General features: G+C 36.8%; 1 protein-coding gene across 1 annotated transcript in view; it reads left to right on the forward strand.

Annotated features, from left to right (window-relative positions):
• Window positions 1–20,235, forward strand: part of LOC122801694 (cytidine monophosphate-N-acetylneuraminic acid hydroxylase-like) — a 700,032-nt gene that overhangs the window by 599,475 nt on the left and 80,322 nt on the right. The window contains exon 11 of the mRNA XM_044071206.1: window positions 5,256–5,372. Within this exon, the coding sequence (XP_043927141.1) occupies window positions 5,256–5,372 (117 nt within the window). The remainder of the gene's footprint in view (window positions 1–5,255; window positions 5,373–20,235) is intronic.

The following is a 20,235-nucleotide window of genomic DNA, read 5'->3' on the forward strand; positions in this document are numbered from 1 at the left end:
TAACTAAATATACCAACTCCGAGATTGCACTATAGTGGGGTAAAGGACAATGTCACAGCTCAGGCCAAGCGATTTTTTTCCCTAGGAAAAAAATCTCTGACCTGAGCTTTTGCTGTATGAACATTTCACTCTTTATGTGTCTGCGAAACGGCTTTCACTTTAATGCCGTTTCGACAATTTAATATAGATTTAATATAGGCCCCTTTTTCTCTTTTTGCAACCCAGAAATATTGTTTGAATCAGTGGATAGCAAACTAGCTCACAAAAGGAACCCAGGAAATCATTGTTGGCGGTTCTACCTCCTCCTAAAGACCTATCACTGGCAATGTGCTCCAGGGTTCAATCCTTGAGCCACTCCTCTTAGGCATTTACTTCTTCAAGATCAATGCAAATGCTAAGAGCTTATAGCTGACCAAGTTTGCAGATGACTTTAAACTCAATGCCATCATAAACCCCCTAGAGGACACCAAGATCCTCCAAGATGGCCTTTCCCAAACAAACAGCTGGTGTAAAAAACATGCACTAAAACTAAAGGCCAAGAAATACATAATCATATAATTCAGGAAACATGACTTCCCTTGTAACTATCATGTGAACAACACACCCCTGAAAGCTGATCCTACAGTCAGGAACCTGGGAACCTAGGTTGACAGCAAACTGTCCTTGGTCTACGTCATATCCACTATCATAAGGAAGTATTTTTTTATTACACAACTCATCTTTAAGTGCATGACATCCCAGTCCAGGGATATAATCATTCCACTGTATTCAGCTCTTATCAGACCAAGAATTAAATATATTGCCCCTTTCAATATGTACCTGTTCAAAGACTTGCCCAACTGGAGCAAGGAATGCTCACAACTCTTAATCACTAAAAAATATCAAGGGCCTAAACCATAAATACTATGCAGACCATCTAAAAGCCTTTTCCCCTCTTCTCAGTATCTTACAAGCTTCAAAGAGGTGGCCTCTGTCTTACAGAGAGAGTCATAACAGACCCTGTCTTGTCAGACCTGTTATACAAGTCCAGTGGTATCGTCAGTACCCGCTCCAGGGATTTCAATCTATTTTACAACATAAATAGAACATGTGGGGGGAATAGGTATGTATCACAGAGGATTCCACTTCTGTGGAACTATCTTGCATGCCACATAGAGGCAAGCATTCTCAGTACTTCACAGATGGGTGATATAAAAAAATTGACAGTTTGGAAATGTACATTCATCTTAATACATTTTTGCACATTTAGAAGGCATCAGTCTAGCCACCACCAACTTTCCATCTTAATGAAATGCTGCACAAATAGCTCCAGTATAAAAGGGAAAGGGACAAGGGTTCTAGGTAAAGTTATTTCAGAGAGACTAGTTTACCATCAGTGGTAGCAAAACTAACAGAAAGATGCATAAGACTACTGCATGGGAATCTGGCTGCTCTGGGAATAAATGCTGCAAATCCATTTCCATCTGGGGAGGGTCATTTAATTCTGCAGGTAATTTGATGATACCTATTTGAGGGTAATGAAGCTTTTGGTCAATATTGTTAGACAGATTTACTTTAAATGTCCTTTATTAAGGCTTTTTTCTTGTGTCTAAGGCTTTTTATTGTGTCAGTCACAAGAGACTGATAAAGAATATGTCAGCCTGAATTACAAATAAATGCCTAATTTCATGTATACACAAATAGCCATATGATTGCCAATGGTGTTTAATGATCAGATCTTTGGTGAAGAATGTGATCCCTTTGGGAAAAGGTATACCCCAGGGACTGATGTGAAGTCCCCATCTGTTTATATACCTAAGGCATTCTTAGCCTCCCTGGAACTATACAAGTGAAATATTCAAGTTAACTAAAGTTGTGTAGAAAACTCAGTGTAATCAAGATACATTACATTCCTATTTACATGAATAAAATCAATGTATTCCAAGTTGGTAAAGAAAGAAATAGCTACATACACAATTTAAATGCAGTTGGTGACTGTAATACTGATGTTTAAAAGGTTGCATATAATAATGTATAATCAATTCGTGTTCACAGATGATTTATCATCTATGCATAAACAAGTTCATAGAACAGGCTATAGTTTACTAAAATGTATAATCTCAAGAGATTCCTAAGTACTAATTTCATTGTCTGAGGTACTGATAAGGCCATCCCTGAGAAACAGATGCAACATTTAGACATTTATCAAAAAATCAGATGTAAAGCAGTTAGAAAACATTTAGAGTTTTAAACAGAAAATTAAAGCATGCAAGGAAAATGTAATTCAACAATTACAGGTTTGAGATATACATTCAGTTATCTTAGGTTTAAATGAGATCTTACATTAATCTGTAAGGCCTTTGCTTAAAAATAGGTAGCTGTGGCATCTAAACCTACAGTGGGAATTACTATAGAAGAATACAACTTGAGATTATGGCAACTCACAACTAGAGGTAACAGCAGCTATTACTGATTTCTGCACAGAGTTGTGCATAGCTAGAAATTACAGCATTAGGAATACAGAACATTTAAAAGCAGCTTGTGCAATTAAAAGCAGGCTTAAAAAGTTTATGCGCAATAAGAGACAGTCTTTGGTAATCCTTTCAGATTCTTTTACATATGATTACAATATGATATTATATGCCATGGGCAGCACAGTGGCACACTGAGTAGCATTGTCTCCTCATACCAAGAGATTTTCTGGTTCAGTTCTCAGCAGGGATGCCTTGTGTGTGGAGTCTGTAGGTTCTCCTTCTGTTTGCATGGATTTTCTCCTGGTACTAAGGTTTCACCCCACATCCCAAAGATATGAGGTAAGTGTATTGGTGAAACTACATTGTTCCATGATGTGCACATGTTGTGTGGCGTCTATATTACGTTTTCAAAGTTTTACAACTTCGAACGCCATGTGGTCGAGCCCATATGTTCAAAGTTGTAAAACTTTGAAAACATTACAAAAAAAACCCACTCACCAGACAGTTGTAAGCAGGGAGGCAAACACCCCTGCACCCACCATGTGGGGGGCTGTGCCCCCCACACAGCCCCACTCTTTAAATATACCAACTCCGAGACTGCACTACAATGCAGTACAGTGTGGAAAGGGAAGATTTCTCTTTACTACACTGTAGTGTGTTCTCGGAGTTGGTATATTTAAAGAGTGGGAGATGTGGGGGCACAGACCTCTCATGTGGGGGATGCAGGGGAGTTTGCCCCCCCCCCCATTTACAACCATCAGGTAACTGTTTTCTTTTTTTTTTTTTCTAATGTATTTGAAGTTTTACAACTTCGAACATATGGGTTCGACCATATGGTGTTCGAAGTTGTAAAACTTTGATAACGTAATATAGACCCTGTTTTTTGTGTGTGTGTGTGTGTGTGTGTGTGTGTGTGTGTGTGTGTGTGTGTGTGTGTGTGTGTGTGTGTGTGTGTGTGTGTGTGTGTGTGTGTGTGTGTGTGTGTGTGTGTGTGTGTCTGTGTGTGTGTGATATGGAAGAAAGGTCTGAAAATCTACTTCTATTCCTTATTTTTCTAGTAAGTTCTGTAAATTTTGGTGGTTGTTCATGTGTTTGTTATAGGAGCTGACTGCAACTTGTAAGCCTGGATGCATTCAATATATGACATGTTATTTTATGGTGTGGCATGGCAGTGTACTGAATAGCATGAATACAGGCTTCAGCACTATTCAAAAAAACACTTTATTAACTCTATCTGAAGCTGATGTGTCCCTCCCTGAGACATGCGAATTCCATAGTGGATTTGATCAGGCATTTAGTTACACAGTAAACCACTCTAAGACAGAAATACTACTGTTGGAAAAGAGTCCTTCATCATCTTTTAAAGCCATATTTCTCTTTAAGTGCTGTTCAATTACAGTGGAATTATTTGGTCATCTATTCCACTATACCATGTGATTTCTTAACCTCTAGTAAATATGTCCAAGGAATGCCAGCTGTCTTTGTATGTGATGTGTGTGTGTGTGTGTGTGTGTGTGTGTGTGTGTGTGTGTGTGTGTGTGTGTGTGTGTGTTGCATAGCATAGCAGTGGCTGGTGAACAAGGGACTGGGATTGGGCCCTTTGAAAAAGGCACATTGCAGGAAGGCAAGTCTCAGCAGGGAAGATATACATGTTGGAGAATATAATGGACACTGCCAAACAGCAGGCCGATTCCAGATTTCAGGGATCTATTTCAGTTTATTGAAAAACTTCACTGTTGAAACCTGTATAGTTGAGACCATATTGTCAATGATTTAGATCACTGATAAACTACATAAAGCCAAACAAAACCCATAAAAACACAAGCAATGTTTTTGCAGTGGAGGCAAGCCATCCAGTGCCCCCACACCCCCTGATAATTATTTATACCAACTCCAAGAATGTACTACAGTGGGGAAAGTGTAAATTCCCTGATCTGCACTGTATCACAGTCGCAGTCAGAATGGTTCAAGGAACTAAACTGCCGACCACATGGTCTTCATCATATGGGTTTTGATAAACTGGTTGTTTGATAGAATGCAGTATACCCAGTTTGAGACCTCTTGTTAGATGTCTGTCTGTCTAGGAGTCTCAGGAAACCAGTATATTTAATGGAAGCTGTCCTTAAACCTGACAAAAGGAATAGAAGTGTTAGTGTATGAGGAATCCTGAAGAAGGAACAGGAGTGTTTCCTAATGCCAGACAGTAAGCAGGAGTATATCACTTTACTGACAGCTAATGGATCTTCATTGGAAAGGATTTTTTTTTTGCAGTCATAAATATGAACTGTGCTTTGGAAAACTCTAATTCTGAAGTGAACTTTAGAACTGGGCTGTGAAGTTAACTTTGGAACCCAGTAAATACAATGAAGTTTTGTTCTCTATTTTTACCTTGATTGCTACAGAAATATTTGATTTTATTTATTCTTGTAAATAACCCCCTATTTTGAAATATTAGCAAGAAATGGAGATTCAGCTGAAGCACAATCTCTTAAACATTGGTGTGTGTTTACTAACTGCTTCTAGTCATCCTTAAAACTGCAGTGCCTTTTATGTTACTCAGTTCTTTGTCACCATAAAAAATAATGATATAAGACATGGAGGATGAAACAACACATGACTAAACACTAAGGCATTTAAAAAAAAACTAAGAAAATGGCTTGAGAAGTCTTTGAAAGGTAATCATAAAGTAGGTAATCATAAAGTAGTTTCCAGAACATAAACTAAATATAACATTGAGTAACGGTGTCGTTTGATATTAAATTATGTTAGATTGTCATAAACGTAAGCATATTGTTTCCCTAGGTGATTGAAACTGATGAGGACTTCAATAATCATCCCGATGGGTATAACTTCTTGGTTTACTTTAAAGACCTTACATTTCCATCAGATAGACCTGCTCTTGTCCACCGCTATGAAGAAGTAAGTGCCTTTGAAGGAGTAGATGTTTGTTTTGTTCTGTTTTTTTTTTTCTAATATTTTTACTTTCTACATTTTCAGCTACAGCATCCAAATGGCAGCATACTGTAATCATCTTTCGCTAGTCTCAGAACAGTGTCTGTATATATATATATATATATATAGAGAGAGAGAGAGAGAGAGAGAAACAGATATATATTTTACATTTATGCTGAGGTTGGACATGACATGCTAGAGGATTACTGCAAAGGCAGCCAAGTACGTCATACACATAGGAAACAAAAAAGTCATTTTAAACGATTAAGTTCTGTGATCATTCCAGAGGTTTGCAGAAATATTGTATTCATTTTAATACTATGTTAACATTAAGGAGTATATTCAAAGAGAATGTGAAAACAACTTTGCTTTTTTAGGAGGAAGTGTTATCCAAAATGTTCATGACAACAGTTTCCTCAATATAGTAAGTGGGAATACCTCATGAACACAAAAATCAGTACTACCTTGCCTTTATATTTACACTGAAGTCTTCCTATGTTAAATGCTATTGTTATTCTTGAATCATATCATAACTTTTTATTGGCTTCCTTATGAGTAGCTGCTTAAATGTTGATCACTAATTTTTCAATCCCCTTTCCTCGATCTGAAGTTGCTAAAGTAATGGAAAATAAAGATTGCAATTTGAGCAAGTATTTTATTTACCCTATCAACTTTCTTCTTTAGCAAGATACTGTAACCATGGAGTTAGCATATTTAAATAAAGGAGATGAAGTACAAAATCTCTCCCTTTGCAAGGAGAGTTGTCCACTGCAAAATATCATTTTAGGATTTATTTGGGGAGCTGAAGCTCAGTTGTGTAAATTCAGGTAGTTTACTTCTGGGACTTCTCTTGATCTTATATAGCTGAATGCTATTTTATATTTACAATAACTAAAATACTGGTAACAACAGAAATATATACTGAAAGAATGAGGGAAAAGAATGAAAAAAGAGTGAGTACTGAACTTCATATTTGGTTTATAATTTAATTAAATTACAAATTATACCAATTATACCATTCTAAAATGTGTGCCAGTGTTTTAAATAGGTCAAAAAGGCTCACAATTTTCAATAAGGATTTTATTTGGCACACACACACGCGCACACAAATTTATAGATAGATATATATATATATATATATATATATATATATATATATATATATATATATATATATATATATATATGTATTTATATATAGATAGGTCTTACTTCACATCACCTAAAACCCATTTGACTGACTTTCATTTCACCAAGACCAAATCACCTAATTTCAAAATACTGAAAACTCATTTGACTGAATCTTATTTCACCAAAAGCTTACAATGTTAAATTTCAAAAGACTAAACGTTAAGCCATAAACAAACATACTCACAACTCTAATAACTATCTCTTTCCAGACCTTAAAAACTACTTACCCTCTTAACAGAAACTGAACAATATAAAATCAAACTAAATGGGGGGCTATGCATCCCTCACCCCCCAGTGTGGAGGCTGTGCCCCCCCAACTATATATACTAACTCCAGGATTGCACTACAGTGGGGAAAAGGGCATATACCCTTTGCTTGCCTTACAGTACTCTACACCCTGCCACTACTGCTGGGAATGCACAAAACATCTGCCATATTACTTTAGATACTTCCCATAAAAATGTAAAGAGACATACCCACATTTAAAAACACTACAACACTACTTTCTACATGACTATCGGTATTCTGACAGTCAGCACTGTAAGTTACAGAAATTTTTTTTATCACAAAAGCTCGAAAGGCCAGATTACCAAATGTGATTTTCACGAGATGACAACATTGAAACCTTGATTTCCTGAACATAAAAGTTTTACCAGGGTAAACACTTGTCCAAAATTGCAAGGAAACACACCATAGTATGCTCCCCTACACCCCCCTAACTATATATACCAACTCCGGGATCACACTACAGTGGGGAAAAGGGCATATTTCCCCATGTTGTCCATGTGTTCCATCACCTCTAGCTTCATCAGCTATTCTGCCTTGACTTCCCTGGTTTTTGTGCCATACACTAGTGCTGTTCATGACACTGTCTTGTACACGTTACGTTTTTGCTTTGTTGGCATTCTTTTGTCATACACTACCCTGGCACTATGGGGCAGTTGGCTGCAGCCCCTCTGATTCTAGTTTTGACTTCCTCATCCTGACCTCCCTTCTCATCAATCACCCATACCAAATACTTGAAGCTGTTAACCTGTACTGTTGCTATCTCATTTCTAGCTTCTTCTCATTACCCATATGCTGACACAATAACTGTGTTGTCTGAACTTAGATTCATCCCATATGCCTTCAGTTTTCAATCCATTCCATTCCTGTAACATTTGTTGAAGTTCCTGCTCAATGTCTGTATGTAATGCCACATTGTTTGTATATAGTAACTTTGTTGATATGTTCACCCCAACCTGTTTGCTAATGTAGTCCATCTCCGGTATGAACAGCAGTGGTCTCAAAGCTGACATTGATATATACCTGCTCCTACTGGGAACTCCTCTGTGAGACAAACACAGTTCATACTTGGTGCTTATACATTGCCTGCTTTAATTTTACCAGTGTTTCTTGGACTTCAAACCTTTTCAGGACCGTCCAAATCAGCTTTCTTGATATTCTGCTGTATGTTTTCTTCAGGTGTGGGAATGTCCCGCTGGACTCTTTTCTCATCTCTAACTTCTTCTCCACTATCTGTCTGACTGCAAACACTGGGTCATTTGTACTGCAAATGCAAACTGCTCATTTCCCATCATACTCTGTACTACTCAGGATAGGCATTTATCAATCACCCTGTCCAGCACTTTCATGCAGTGTGGCAGGAGTTTGATACTTCTACACTACTCACAGTGTAAATGTTCCCTTTGTTCTTGTTCATTGGTCCTAAAATGCTTATTTTTCAGTTACCTCGGACAGGCTTTTCTCTCCTTACTGCTTTAAGTACCTTCAGGAGCCATTTCTCCCCTAACTCACCCAACATCTAGATCATATCTGCTATTTTGCATGTCATTCTTTTATTGTCTGTGCCTGCTGTTTTCCTGACTTAATTTTCCTTAGTTTTGTACTTACTTTTTCTAGGATAAAAAAAAAGAAGTAATTAGCATCACCAAAGGCAGAGCACATCAAAATATAAAACTCCAAAAACAAATGGTTCTGCCACCATTTGTTTTTGTACTTTTTCTAGGACAGGATCTTTTTCTTCTTTCATTGTACACTATGGGGCAATATAGTTTCTGCCAGGTTTTTTCATTCAGAAGCTGCTGCAGGTACTGCTTCTGTTTGCCTTTAGTGTTCTGTGTATTGGTGAGCGGGTTATTGACAGAATGCCATAGGAATGGTGTGTGATGACTATCTACTTTCTGTCTTTGCCTTGTAACCTGGGAGAGTTCTATTTTCTGCCATTTACTGAGTCCCTTCCCAGAAACTGGTATAGCGTCTCTGATGATTTTTTGTTTGCTATTGTGACTGCTCTTCTAGCCTCTATGTTAGCCAACCAGTATGCCTTCCAAGGCTGGTCTGTCTTTTTTATCTTCCACTTGTTCCTGCACTCCTTTCTTTTCATAACTTCTGCTAACTCACTATGTTATTTTTAATGAAACTGTCTAGTTTACATTTTTTTCTGGAGTGCCTCATTATTCTTAGAGTTGAGTGTAAAAATTTTGAAGCATTCCAATATATGTTTTTTAAAACAAAGAGTGAGAAGGTTACACAGAAAAAAAAAATTATTAAAAACTAAATGAAAACTCCAGCAAAGACAGAACTTCCACTGACTGATCTCTCAAACCTCTTGTATCAGAGGCACATGTGATATATTCAAATGACCCTTATGAACATCAGGTGTTTCAGCTATATAGCGATTCTGAATGCCCATGACTTTTTTCTCTTTTTAAGTTGTTTTAATGGACAATTTCAGGCCAATAAAGTTCTAGCTTGGCTAAATTTTTCATTTAGTTTTTACTGACTGTTATTTTTGTGTGACCTTCTCACTCTTTGTTTTAGTTTCTTAGTTGGGATATTTTGCAGTCACCCTAATGGTAATGGACATCAGCTGGGTATAACAGCCCTGTGTTTCTTATGCTTAGTCAAACAATCTGCTTGTGCTGTGCTGATGAGGTCATAACAAGGCTGAAATATGCATTTCCACAGGTAATGAAGTTTGGCTTTATTGGTCTGAAATTGTCCATTCAAATGACTTAAAGAAAAAAGTCATGAATATTCAGAATTGTCATATAGCTGAAACACCTTATGCTTGTAAGGGTCATTTGCATATATCCCATGTGCTTCTGATACAAGAGATTTGAGAGGTCACTCAGTGGAAGTTCTAGCTTGGCTGGAAAGTTTACATTTAGGTTTTACTGATTGTTTTTTCTGTCTGACTTTCTCACTCTGTTTAAGTTTGTTAGTTTGGATATTTTGCAGTCACCCTAACAGTAATGGACATCAGCTGGGTATAACAGCCAGTGTTTCTTATGCTTAGTCAACCATTCTACTTGTACTGTGCTGATGCGGTCATAACACGACCAAAATGTGCTTATCCATAGCTAGTGTGGTTTGGCTTTATTGACCTGAAATTATCCATTAAAATGACTTAAAAAGAAAAAAAGTCATGGACATTTAAAATTGCCATATACCAGAAACACCTGCTGTTCATAAGGGTGATTTGCAAATATCCCATATGTCTCTGATACAAGAAGTTTGAGAGGTCACTCAGTGGAGGTTCTAGCCTGGCTGGAGCTTTCATTTACTTTTTACTAATTGGTTTTTCTATGTGACCTTCTTGCTATTTATTTTAGTTTGTTAGTTGGGGTATTTTGCAGCACCCTAATGGTAATGGACATCAGGTGGGTATAACAGCCCTGTGTTTCTTATGCTTAGTGAAACACTCTGCTTGTGTTGTGCTGATGAGGTCATAACAAGGCTGAAATATGCAAATTTACAGCTAATAGAGTTTGGCTTTACTGGCCTGAAATTGTCCATTAAAATGACTTGAAAAGAAAAAAGTCACGGGCATTCAGAATCTCCATATAGCTGAAACACCTGATGTTCATAAGGTTCATTTGTGTATATATATATATATATATATATATATATATATATATATATATATATATATATATATGTGTGTGTCTGTGATACAAGAGGTTTGAGAGGTCACTCAGTGGAAATATGTTTTTATTCATTATTCATTTTAGATGACTTTTTAAAACTGCATTTTACATCTCCTTGCTAATCTTGTATATGCTTGTAATGGCATACAGTATTTTGCATTTTTATTTTTTTTCAAAACCAGTGGCTATAGTATGATTTATTATTTGCATTACAATTTGTAATGATTTAGTAAAATATTTATACATGTTTTCTCATTTTTGCATTTTGATGTAGACTATTTAAGTATACTTTTAAACCTAAGTCTTCATTCCATTCATAAACTTTATATTTAAACCAGACTTTTCCCCCTTTCCAATAATTCTTTATACAGTCCCAAAGTAATTAATGAGTTTTCTGCAACCAAATACATTTTTCATAAAAGATATTTTATTTGTTCCCAAATCCAGGTTTTAAATTCATTCAGTCTTATTAGCTGTACTATCATTTTTCAAATGTCTACTGCCTTAAGATTATTAATGTTTAACTAAACATTAATAACATTATGCTGTAATATATTATTAGATAAAATATGTAATGATTCTAATTGTCATGTTAAACTATCTGATAGATATACTTGGGATGAGATTAAAAAAAAAAAAGCAATGTGGTCAAACAGCAAAAAATACCAAGGTCAAAGTTGCCTTGTGCGGTTCAACAGAGATAAAGTATGCGGTTCCAGCAACTTTACATGGAATGGCTGTGAAAGTAGCATGCATCACACAAACAAGTGGACAGCAGACATCCCTGCAGCAGACCATGTGACCTATGTCCAGTAGCATATAGGCAGTACACCTGCAGCAATGTATGTCAGTACATCCACTGATACGTGGCTACCTTACAACACAGGCACGGCTGAAAACTAAAACAAGGGCTACACAACAGATACCCTAGCATATTTATATTATAATATATTTTGAGTCTCCCCTGAAAAGAGACCAATAGCCTAGGGGCACTAACCTGGTCAACAAAGGCTAAATAAACTGTCTCCATTCAAAACAGAAATTTACTCAATGCCCTTCCATCAAAAGTACTCCCTGCAGAAGTCATTTTTCAGTGTCTCAATCTGTAAGCAATCAAGAAAGCATAATTAGTATGGTGATGCAGTTTATCTCTAACTATGGTGGTTACATATGAAACAATCTGCCTGAGAATATCAGATGCAGCAATATCCTAGAATTTGAGATGAAATTTATATTTCATTCTTTCTCCATTAGTAAATGCCTCTGCTTCACCTAAATTCTGCCATCTCAAAAATGTTTCTATCATGTTTTCTCTTCCTTCACAAATTTTACTAGTTTTTCAGATCTTTTCTCTCATCCCTCATTCATCACCTCCTTCATATCTACTATCACAGAAGAATGCTTTTTTTCATGATAGTAGTGCATTTCTGCTATAATAATTTTATATGACAGCTGTGCTTCACCTTATTTATATAATATACAATTTATATTCAGTGGTTTTTCTTGCTTACACATGCAGCTATGCAATCCATACATTCACTAATTGTTTCTGTAATATTTTGGTTATTTACCAGAACACTGCTAAATTACATTAGCTATGCACTTTGTCTCTTGTTGCTCAAACCTTAAAGTAATTAATGTTGTAAAACATCTCTTATGTTATCAATGCTGACGTTACAGCTGTCTGCGTATATCACTTACTTGTGTTAAGCACTGTAGATTACTTTATGAGTAAAACTGTTGTGTAAATCTGTTTATCGTCTTTTACTACCACATGTATTTCTTCTATTTCACCCTGGGCCTCCACTAAAAATATGTAGAAGCCAAGGTACATAACCTGGATAACAAAATATAAATTAAGAATTTAAATTCCACTTTCTGTTAATGAAGTTTAGAGAATGGGTAACCTGTAGATTGCAAGTAAACTGATAAAAACAACACAAACGGCACAACTCAGAAGGCAAATCTTCTACTTTAATAACTTAAAGCGCCTTTCGTTTGCACCAAAGCAAACTTCTTTAGAAGTGAAGAAAATCCAATTCACATAACATTTATAAAACAAAGTGGAAGTGACGTATTGAAACATACATCCCATTCAATTAAACCCACATTACTGCTTAAAGCAGTATGTAAATATAAATACATTTAACTAATAACACATTAAAACCAAAACCTGTAAAACAAAGTTGAACTTCAAGATGTAATAAACCTATTTAACTTCAGTACAGTTGAAATACATTACTATAAAAATTGTACTAAATGTTACTCTGCATTTAATGCATGAATTATTCAGTCTAGATAAGCTTCCAAGGGAACAATAAATGCTGAATTAAAAATCTAACTTTAAACGGAATATACTTACATACTTATACAAATAAAACATAAAAACTAAACATTTAAATATGTAGTTGATTTACAATCGCACTTGACACCCATCTTCCTCATCTACCTAGATTCTTACGTTTAAGTATACAACTGATAGAACACATGTCATTGAGTCCTGGGAATTTATAGGCATTTAATCTAACTTGCCAAACAAGTTCAAGTTCTTCCAAATGGAGGGGAACTGGACTACCCCACACAAGTAATTTGTGCATTAAATTTGTGCATGTTATGTGAACTGAATTTTCTTCACTTCTGACGAAGTTTGCTTTGGTGCAAATGAAAAGCGCTTTAAGTTATTAAAGTAGAAGATTCGCCTTCTGAGTTGTGCCATTTGTGTTGTTTTTAACCTGTAGATCGCACCCTGATTGGTAAGCTGAAAACTTAGTCTGCCACTTCACAGCAGCATATCTAGCTGCTGTGGATCTCAGGCTGAAAAAAACTAAAGGCCACCATTATTTTACGTTTGTTAAGGATTGCTTTTACTGTTTAGGAAGTATAAAATAAAAAATAAAAAAAAATAAAAATAAAAAAAGTGTGTGTGTATGTGTTTACATCTGTGTGTGAATATGAGAGTGACAGAGAGATCAATCCAGGTATTATTTTATTCTCAATAAGCAGCACTTTTGCTGTTTAGCAAGTGTAAAATTAAAAAGAAAAAAAAAGAAACAAGCGTGCATATATGTTTGTGTCTGAGAGTGTATGCGTGTATGAGAGTGAGAGAGAGATTGATCTCTTATACTCGCTAGCAGTGCTTTTGCTGTTTAGTGAGTGTAAAAAATAAATAAAACTGAGAAAAGTATGTGTGTATGTGTGTTTATGTTTCTGTCTGCATAGGTGAGTGAATGTGTGCATAAAAGTATGAGACTGTGTGTGTGTGTGTGTGTGTGTGTGTGTGTGTGTGTGTGTGTGTGTGTGTGTGTGTGTGTGTGTGTGTGTGTGTGTGTGTGTGTGTGTGTGTGTGTGTGAGAGAGACAGAATGAAGAGTGAGAGCAATCGAGCGATCCTTGGCAACAGCAGCACCAGTTAAGAGGTTTACATACCTCTTGACCATACTTCTCAGCCTCTTGGCAGAAGGACCTACAATGGGGACAGATTTTAATAATTACTCTTATAAACTTAGAAAGTTACTAGAATAACAGGGTTTCCATTAGCATATATTTTCTGAAGGATATGAAGTCTGAAACTCAAATGTCTACCATTATTTAATGACTTCAATCCCCAGTGATTGCCTGAAAACTACAAATTTTATGAGAAGTTGACCAAACATATGACCCAAAAATATGTACGTGTAACATAACCAAGTAGGCAAGTAATATTGTAATACCACAAACGAGAAGGACAACAGACCGCAGTAGTAAAACTTTAATCGATCTTAGCGCTTCTGCTAACCAGCCTTCAAGAGATAAAACATTACATCCAGACATATGCATATATAAAACACAAATTAACACCAATTAACATTTTAATCAGAGGAACACCCTCCAATTACACTCTGTATTTAACCCATTAGGTGACAATGTTTGAAATTTAAGAATACAAACAGTTTCTTTATATAGAAATCTATTTTTAATTTCAATGTCATCCCATCCTTGCACGCCTTCTAATATTGTAGCCCTTAAACACTCATTATTCCCGTTATGATATGACAGATAATGTTGTGCTATGGGACTCTCCACTTTCCTGTTTTTTATATCTCTTAAGTGCTCCTGTAACGTTGACCTAAATAACCTTTTAGTTTCACCTATATAGAACAAGTTACAGAAGCACTTTAGTGCATATACTACTCCCTTAGTATTACAGCTAACACTTAATCTAGGAGTAAAAGTAATTGCATTTATTTTATCAAATTATGGTACCACAAAAGAACAGACAGAACATTTCCCACATGGTCTCATACCTACTATTTTCACAGTAGTACACAAATTCTCTTTAGGGCATTCAAAATGACTGTGTACTAGTATATCTCTAATACTCCTACCTCTTATTAAAGAAAGTGATGGCATATACTGCAATATGTTCTTAAGTTTCTGATCTTTTAATAAAAAATCCCAGTAATATTCACTATATTAAATATACCATTTGCCTTTATATTAAATGTTGTAACAAAATATTGTCTCCTGTGTTTAATATTATTCTGCTGGCTATATCTTTCATTATGCTATTGTATTTTAAATCTATTTTCTTCCTGAAATTCAGTTTGTCTAATCAGTTTTTTCAGGGCTCCCTCTAAAACCCTTTGTTCATATCCTTTGCTCAAAAATTGAGCACAAACAAATTTTAAATCTTCCCATAAGATGGACTCATTGCTATTAAGTCTAAATATTCTTAGAAATTCGGTATAAGGTAAGGATTCCATTAAATTTTAAATCTTCCCATAAGATGGACTCATTGCTATTAAGTCTAAATATTCTTAGAAATTCGGTATAAGATAAGGATTCCATTAAATGTTTGGGGTGACAACTCTTTCCATTTAAAATATGATTTACATCAGGAAATTTCTTGTGTTTTCTAGTTTGTATATTTTGTCCTATAATACCTTCTAATTCTATATCCAAAAAAACAACCTTTCTCCCAACCTGTAGCCCATCAAAGCCCATGTTAAAACCATTAACTTGTAGGTCTAAAAATAGCAAAACTGAAGACTCTCCCTCTTCACACATAAAAATCAAGTCATCAATAAACCTGAAGTATTGTCCTTCTCATTTGTGGTATTACAAAAATCTGGACATGCTGCAATTTTTTAAAGTGTTATATTTTTGGATGTAAAATACTTCCTCCAAAATCATTAACATGTACAATAGCAAGTTTGAAACATTAGGTGGAGGAACTATTTTACATAAAAAATATAAAAAAATATAGTGATAAAAAATAAATAAATAACTAAAACACAGCAATTTTACAGACAGCCCATTCTCTAAGCACAATAATGCCCTCTAGGCTGTGTGTTATTATAATAATAACTGACGCTTGGTTGGTTAATGCTGGATTTACCCACGGTTAGTGGTTTTCCCGCGGGCGCCGCCGGAATAACAAAGACAACCGCCAGCATTAACAGCATTACCACACCCAGAAGTGGTTATTATTTATAATACAATACCATTATTTAAAAAAATAAAATTAGTGTTCAGCGGCAGTTCTGATGTACCGCGATGCCACGCAGGGCACATCAGAGTGGCAAAGCAGCAGCAGCGGAAGTCTCGTTCCTCGTTGCTTTACTGTTAAGCTAATGGGTTTAATTTTGAACACATGAGGGCAAAAATAAACAACGGAGATCTCCGCTTATTTTTTAAAAGTCTCGCTATGTTAAACTCATATATTATAATAGCGAGAGTTAAAAAAGCAATCTCGATGCTAGATCAAGAGACTTTTAGATTAAAGATGTGTTAAAAAAGAGAAGAGTTTAAGTTTAACAAAAGATCTTTTTAAAAAAAAAGCTCTGAGATCCTCGCTGCTTTTTTAAAACTATCTCTATAGCATTAACGACAAGTCCGGATAACGGGGAAAAAGTCCGAAGTAGTTTGAGGATTTAGCGGCGGCACGCCGTTCGGCGTGCCAGACTAAGGCAGCACGCTGGGTAGGCTTGGCTGGGCTTAGCCATTATAATGTTAAATTATTCCCTTCCAGGGGTGCAGAGGCTCAATGCCACAGATCACCCCTGGGCAGGCATTATTTCCACAATAACACACACACTGTTGGGCATTTTTGCTTGTTTCCTACTTTTAAAACTTGAAGCATAATCTTATGCCCTTTGCTATTTTTCATATGTTTTGCAGGTGCATTTATTACTGGGTTTTTTTTTCAATTTCATTACAATTTTCATCACTTCTCCTCCTAAACATTGGTATGGTTCTGAACATAACAGGTCCCACAGGCTATAAACACATCCTTCACCTGGAGTGTTATATTCTGCATACATATCCAACTGTGACAAAGTTATTGCTTTTAAACTTAGTTTTCCTGCACCATCTTGTAATTTAATTTATTTAGCCTGAAGTTAACAGTTTTGCATGACAAAGAATTTTTTTCTTTAGCATATGATTAGAAACAAAACAGTTCCTTTCTTAGTTCAGTCCTTTCAAAAGCTGGTGTTTTTCTTAGCATGATACTTTGCCACAATTTTCTTCACCCAAGAAAATAATCCAAAAAAGGGTATTTTAGTCCTTTAAATCAATATTTCCATTTTTGGAGATTATAGAGGGTGCACAAGCTGAATTTGAAAAGGAACCATTGCTCTTCTCTAAGGCAAAAGAAACAGTCTGCCTAACACCATAAATCCTTTACCTACACCAAAGAACTTACAAACAGCTAAACATCATCTTCCATATCATCTCTGGTTCTCCATTTTAGTTATTGTACAGACAAAGAGAGTTTTTAGCATATTTATATCCCAGGCTAGTTTCCAGTGCTCTTTTGATGTCCTGATGAAATCACTGTTGCAGTATTCCTAACACATGGGTTATCAACGCTATAGTCCAGCCAGAATACATAAGCTTTACCATCCCAGTGTAGTACATCTGACCTGTGGCAGCTCAAAGCAAAGGGCTGTACTAAAGGAAGTGCAACTGCAATTCCTCAGACTATCTCACAACCAGCCCAAACACAGGTTGTCTATCTGTTGGACTAATCGTCATTTGATCATTGGTGCCATTGCTTGGAATACTCAGATAAGTGCTCCTTTGGGGAACCTTCCTTTATATTTCTTAACTGTTTTTGTTACAAGTATTAGATGTCAGCTAGCAGGGGTATGTTGAGTGCAGTAGGCAAATCCTGTACAAAGACTTGCACACCCAGTGTCTCTTTTGCTTAGGAGCAAAACACAACTACAAATATTGCCCTGTCTGACAATCCTTTGTTCCTAAGACCTTTTGTTCCTGTTTTTCCTCTCTTAACACCTTCCTGGAGACCCAACATCTCAAACGCTTGGCACAATCCAAGATGATGAATTCTAGTTCCCCGGATGCACCTCCACCACTTAAGAAAAATCTTAAAAGGCCTTTCTGACACCACCATACTTGCTGAGGTTTCAGAACCTGCTGTACATCTGAGTACATCTGATTCCTCCATAGATGCCCTCTACTGAAAACACACTAGAGGCCAGTATGGCATCACAGGCCTTGACAAATAAGGATTCTGTAGACAGAGGTAAAATGCAAATCATCATATCAGAGGGGCCAGATGGTGTCACTCAGATCCTGGTTAGGGAATAGATCCCAGGCAAACTAATCGAGGTACCTCACGGAAATGAGCCACCATATTTAGTACAGGTGGACATCACATAAAAAATGTGTCAGAAAACAAAACATGTTGCTTCCCCTCAGCCTCCTCCTTCCTCTTTTAGGGAGAAGGAATGGGTTGATTTCTCTCAAGGTTTGTTTAAGGCCATTTTGTCTCTGAAGGCTCCTTTTTCTATTGTCAACCCCCTCCCAACACCCCTCAAAAGATGGCTGTGGATTCGTCTTCTCCTAAAGATAAGGGAAGGCTTCTGATTCTCACCATTCTCTGGCCTAATCCTCTCAAATGCATTTTCCTGGTGAAGTCTCTTCAGATGATGAGGACTCCATTTCTTCTTCTTTTGAAGAGATGATCTTAAATATAATGAAGTGTTTTAAGTGGGTGCCTAGGAATATCTCAGAAGTGCAGAAAATATACTACAACTTTTTGGAAATGGGCGCCTCAGCCCCTTCCCTCATACCACCTGTTCTTGAGGCTTTTTGGATGCTTTTCAGTCCTCTTCTTTTGCCCCTGACTCTCAGCCTCTGGCTCCCAAAAGACCAGTCAGATTTTATGAAGTCCCTGATATTGATCTTATGTTTCTGTTTAAAAATCCTGCGATTTACCCTTCTGCGCTTTCCCTATCATCTGATAAGCCTTCTGATAATGCCAATATCCTCCCTTCAGACAAGAATGACTATGAATAGCTGGGGTACAAAGGTTTATGCGTCCTCCTCTTTGACATTTAGGGCTACTAATTACCAAACCCAGATGACCATATACTTTATATCCATTCTCAATTCTTTAAATAAGGTAGTGGTGGATTTGCATAATACTAATTCAAAACAACAAATGCTATTCTTACTTAATCAGGCTACACAAGAGGCCAGACACAGCATTAAATGCAGTTAAGATACTGCAGAGGCCTAGTCCAGAGCAGCTGTTACAGGCTCTGTAATCCATAAGTATGCATGGTTACATAGCCAACCTATTCCTCAGGACTTAAAAGCAAAAATAGTGGACTCCCCTTTAGACACAGTTCTCTTGTTTGGCATCCAACCTGCCAACCTTTTCAAAATCCTTGAAGAGCATGGTACAACCATAAAGGACTGAAGGCAGCTTCTGTCTATCTTGATACCAAGGTACCAGAGGAATTACTCAGCTAAACCTATCTCTTTTGTCAGAAGGGACTCTAGGCTTAGCCAGAAACATGGGAAGGCTTCTAGAAAGAGATTCTTAGATAAACTACAAAGGGATGCCTCATCTGAGTGGCCTCCCTTTGAGGATAAATTTCTGTGACTATCTTCAACCTCCTTTCCCTCTCACCCATAGTTCTACCCTTTCCCCTCTCAAAAGGGCTGACACAATCTTTCTCCACCTCGGAAAATATTACCACATTCAAATGAGTGCTACCTATCATAAAAACACATGTCTTACCATGTCCTGGATAAAGATACCCCTTCTAAATCACATACCCCCACACTGTCAGATTCATCTGCTCTCACTCATTTTACAGGAACTAAGGGCAGAAGGCACAATAGAGCTAATGTCAGAAGCATTTGTGGCAAAGGGACTTTACTACAAACTTTTCCTAGTGCCAAGGAAAGAAGGGCAGTGGAGACCCATAATGGATCTTTCCTTACCTAACACCTTCTTAAAACTGCCAACTTTCAAAATGTTCTCCCCCACACTCTCCTTCCTTTTATTCTGCCCTAGGCTTTTTAGTATCCCTATATCTAAAGGAAGCTTACCTCCATATACCAATTCACACCAGGCCCCTTGCAGGAGATTCACCAGGTTTTGTACTGGGTCATCTCACTATCAGTTTACTGCTTTGCCTTTTCTGCTTTCTACAGCCCCAAGAGTTTTCACAAAGTGTCTGACACCACTGATCAGATTTTTCCATACATAGAAGGCCTGTTTATCCAGGCTACTTCACCACAACTTCTGCAGCATTTCCAGTGCACCCTCCTTTCCTATCTCAGTTGGGGTTTATGGTCAACTACAAAAAAATCCTCCTTACAACCATCTCAGGACCTAGTACTTCTGGGCTGCAGGTTGGACACAAAAAGAATACAGGCCTACTTACCTCAAGAGAAAGTTCAGAGCCT

Source organism: Protopterus annectens, chromosome 5.part0 (assembly GCF_019279795.1).
Source record: "Protopterus annectens isolate FY-2018-M chromosome 5.part0, PAN1.0, whole genome shotgun sequence".
Classification (NCBI taxonomy): Eukaryota; Metazoa; Chordata; order Ceratodontiformes; family Protopteridae; genus Protopterus; species Protopterus annectens.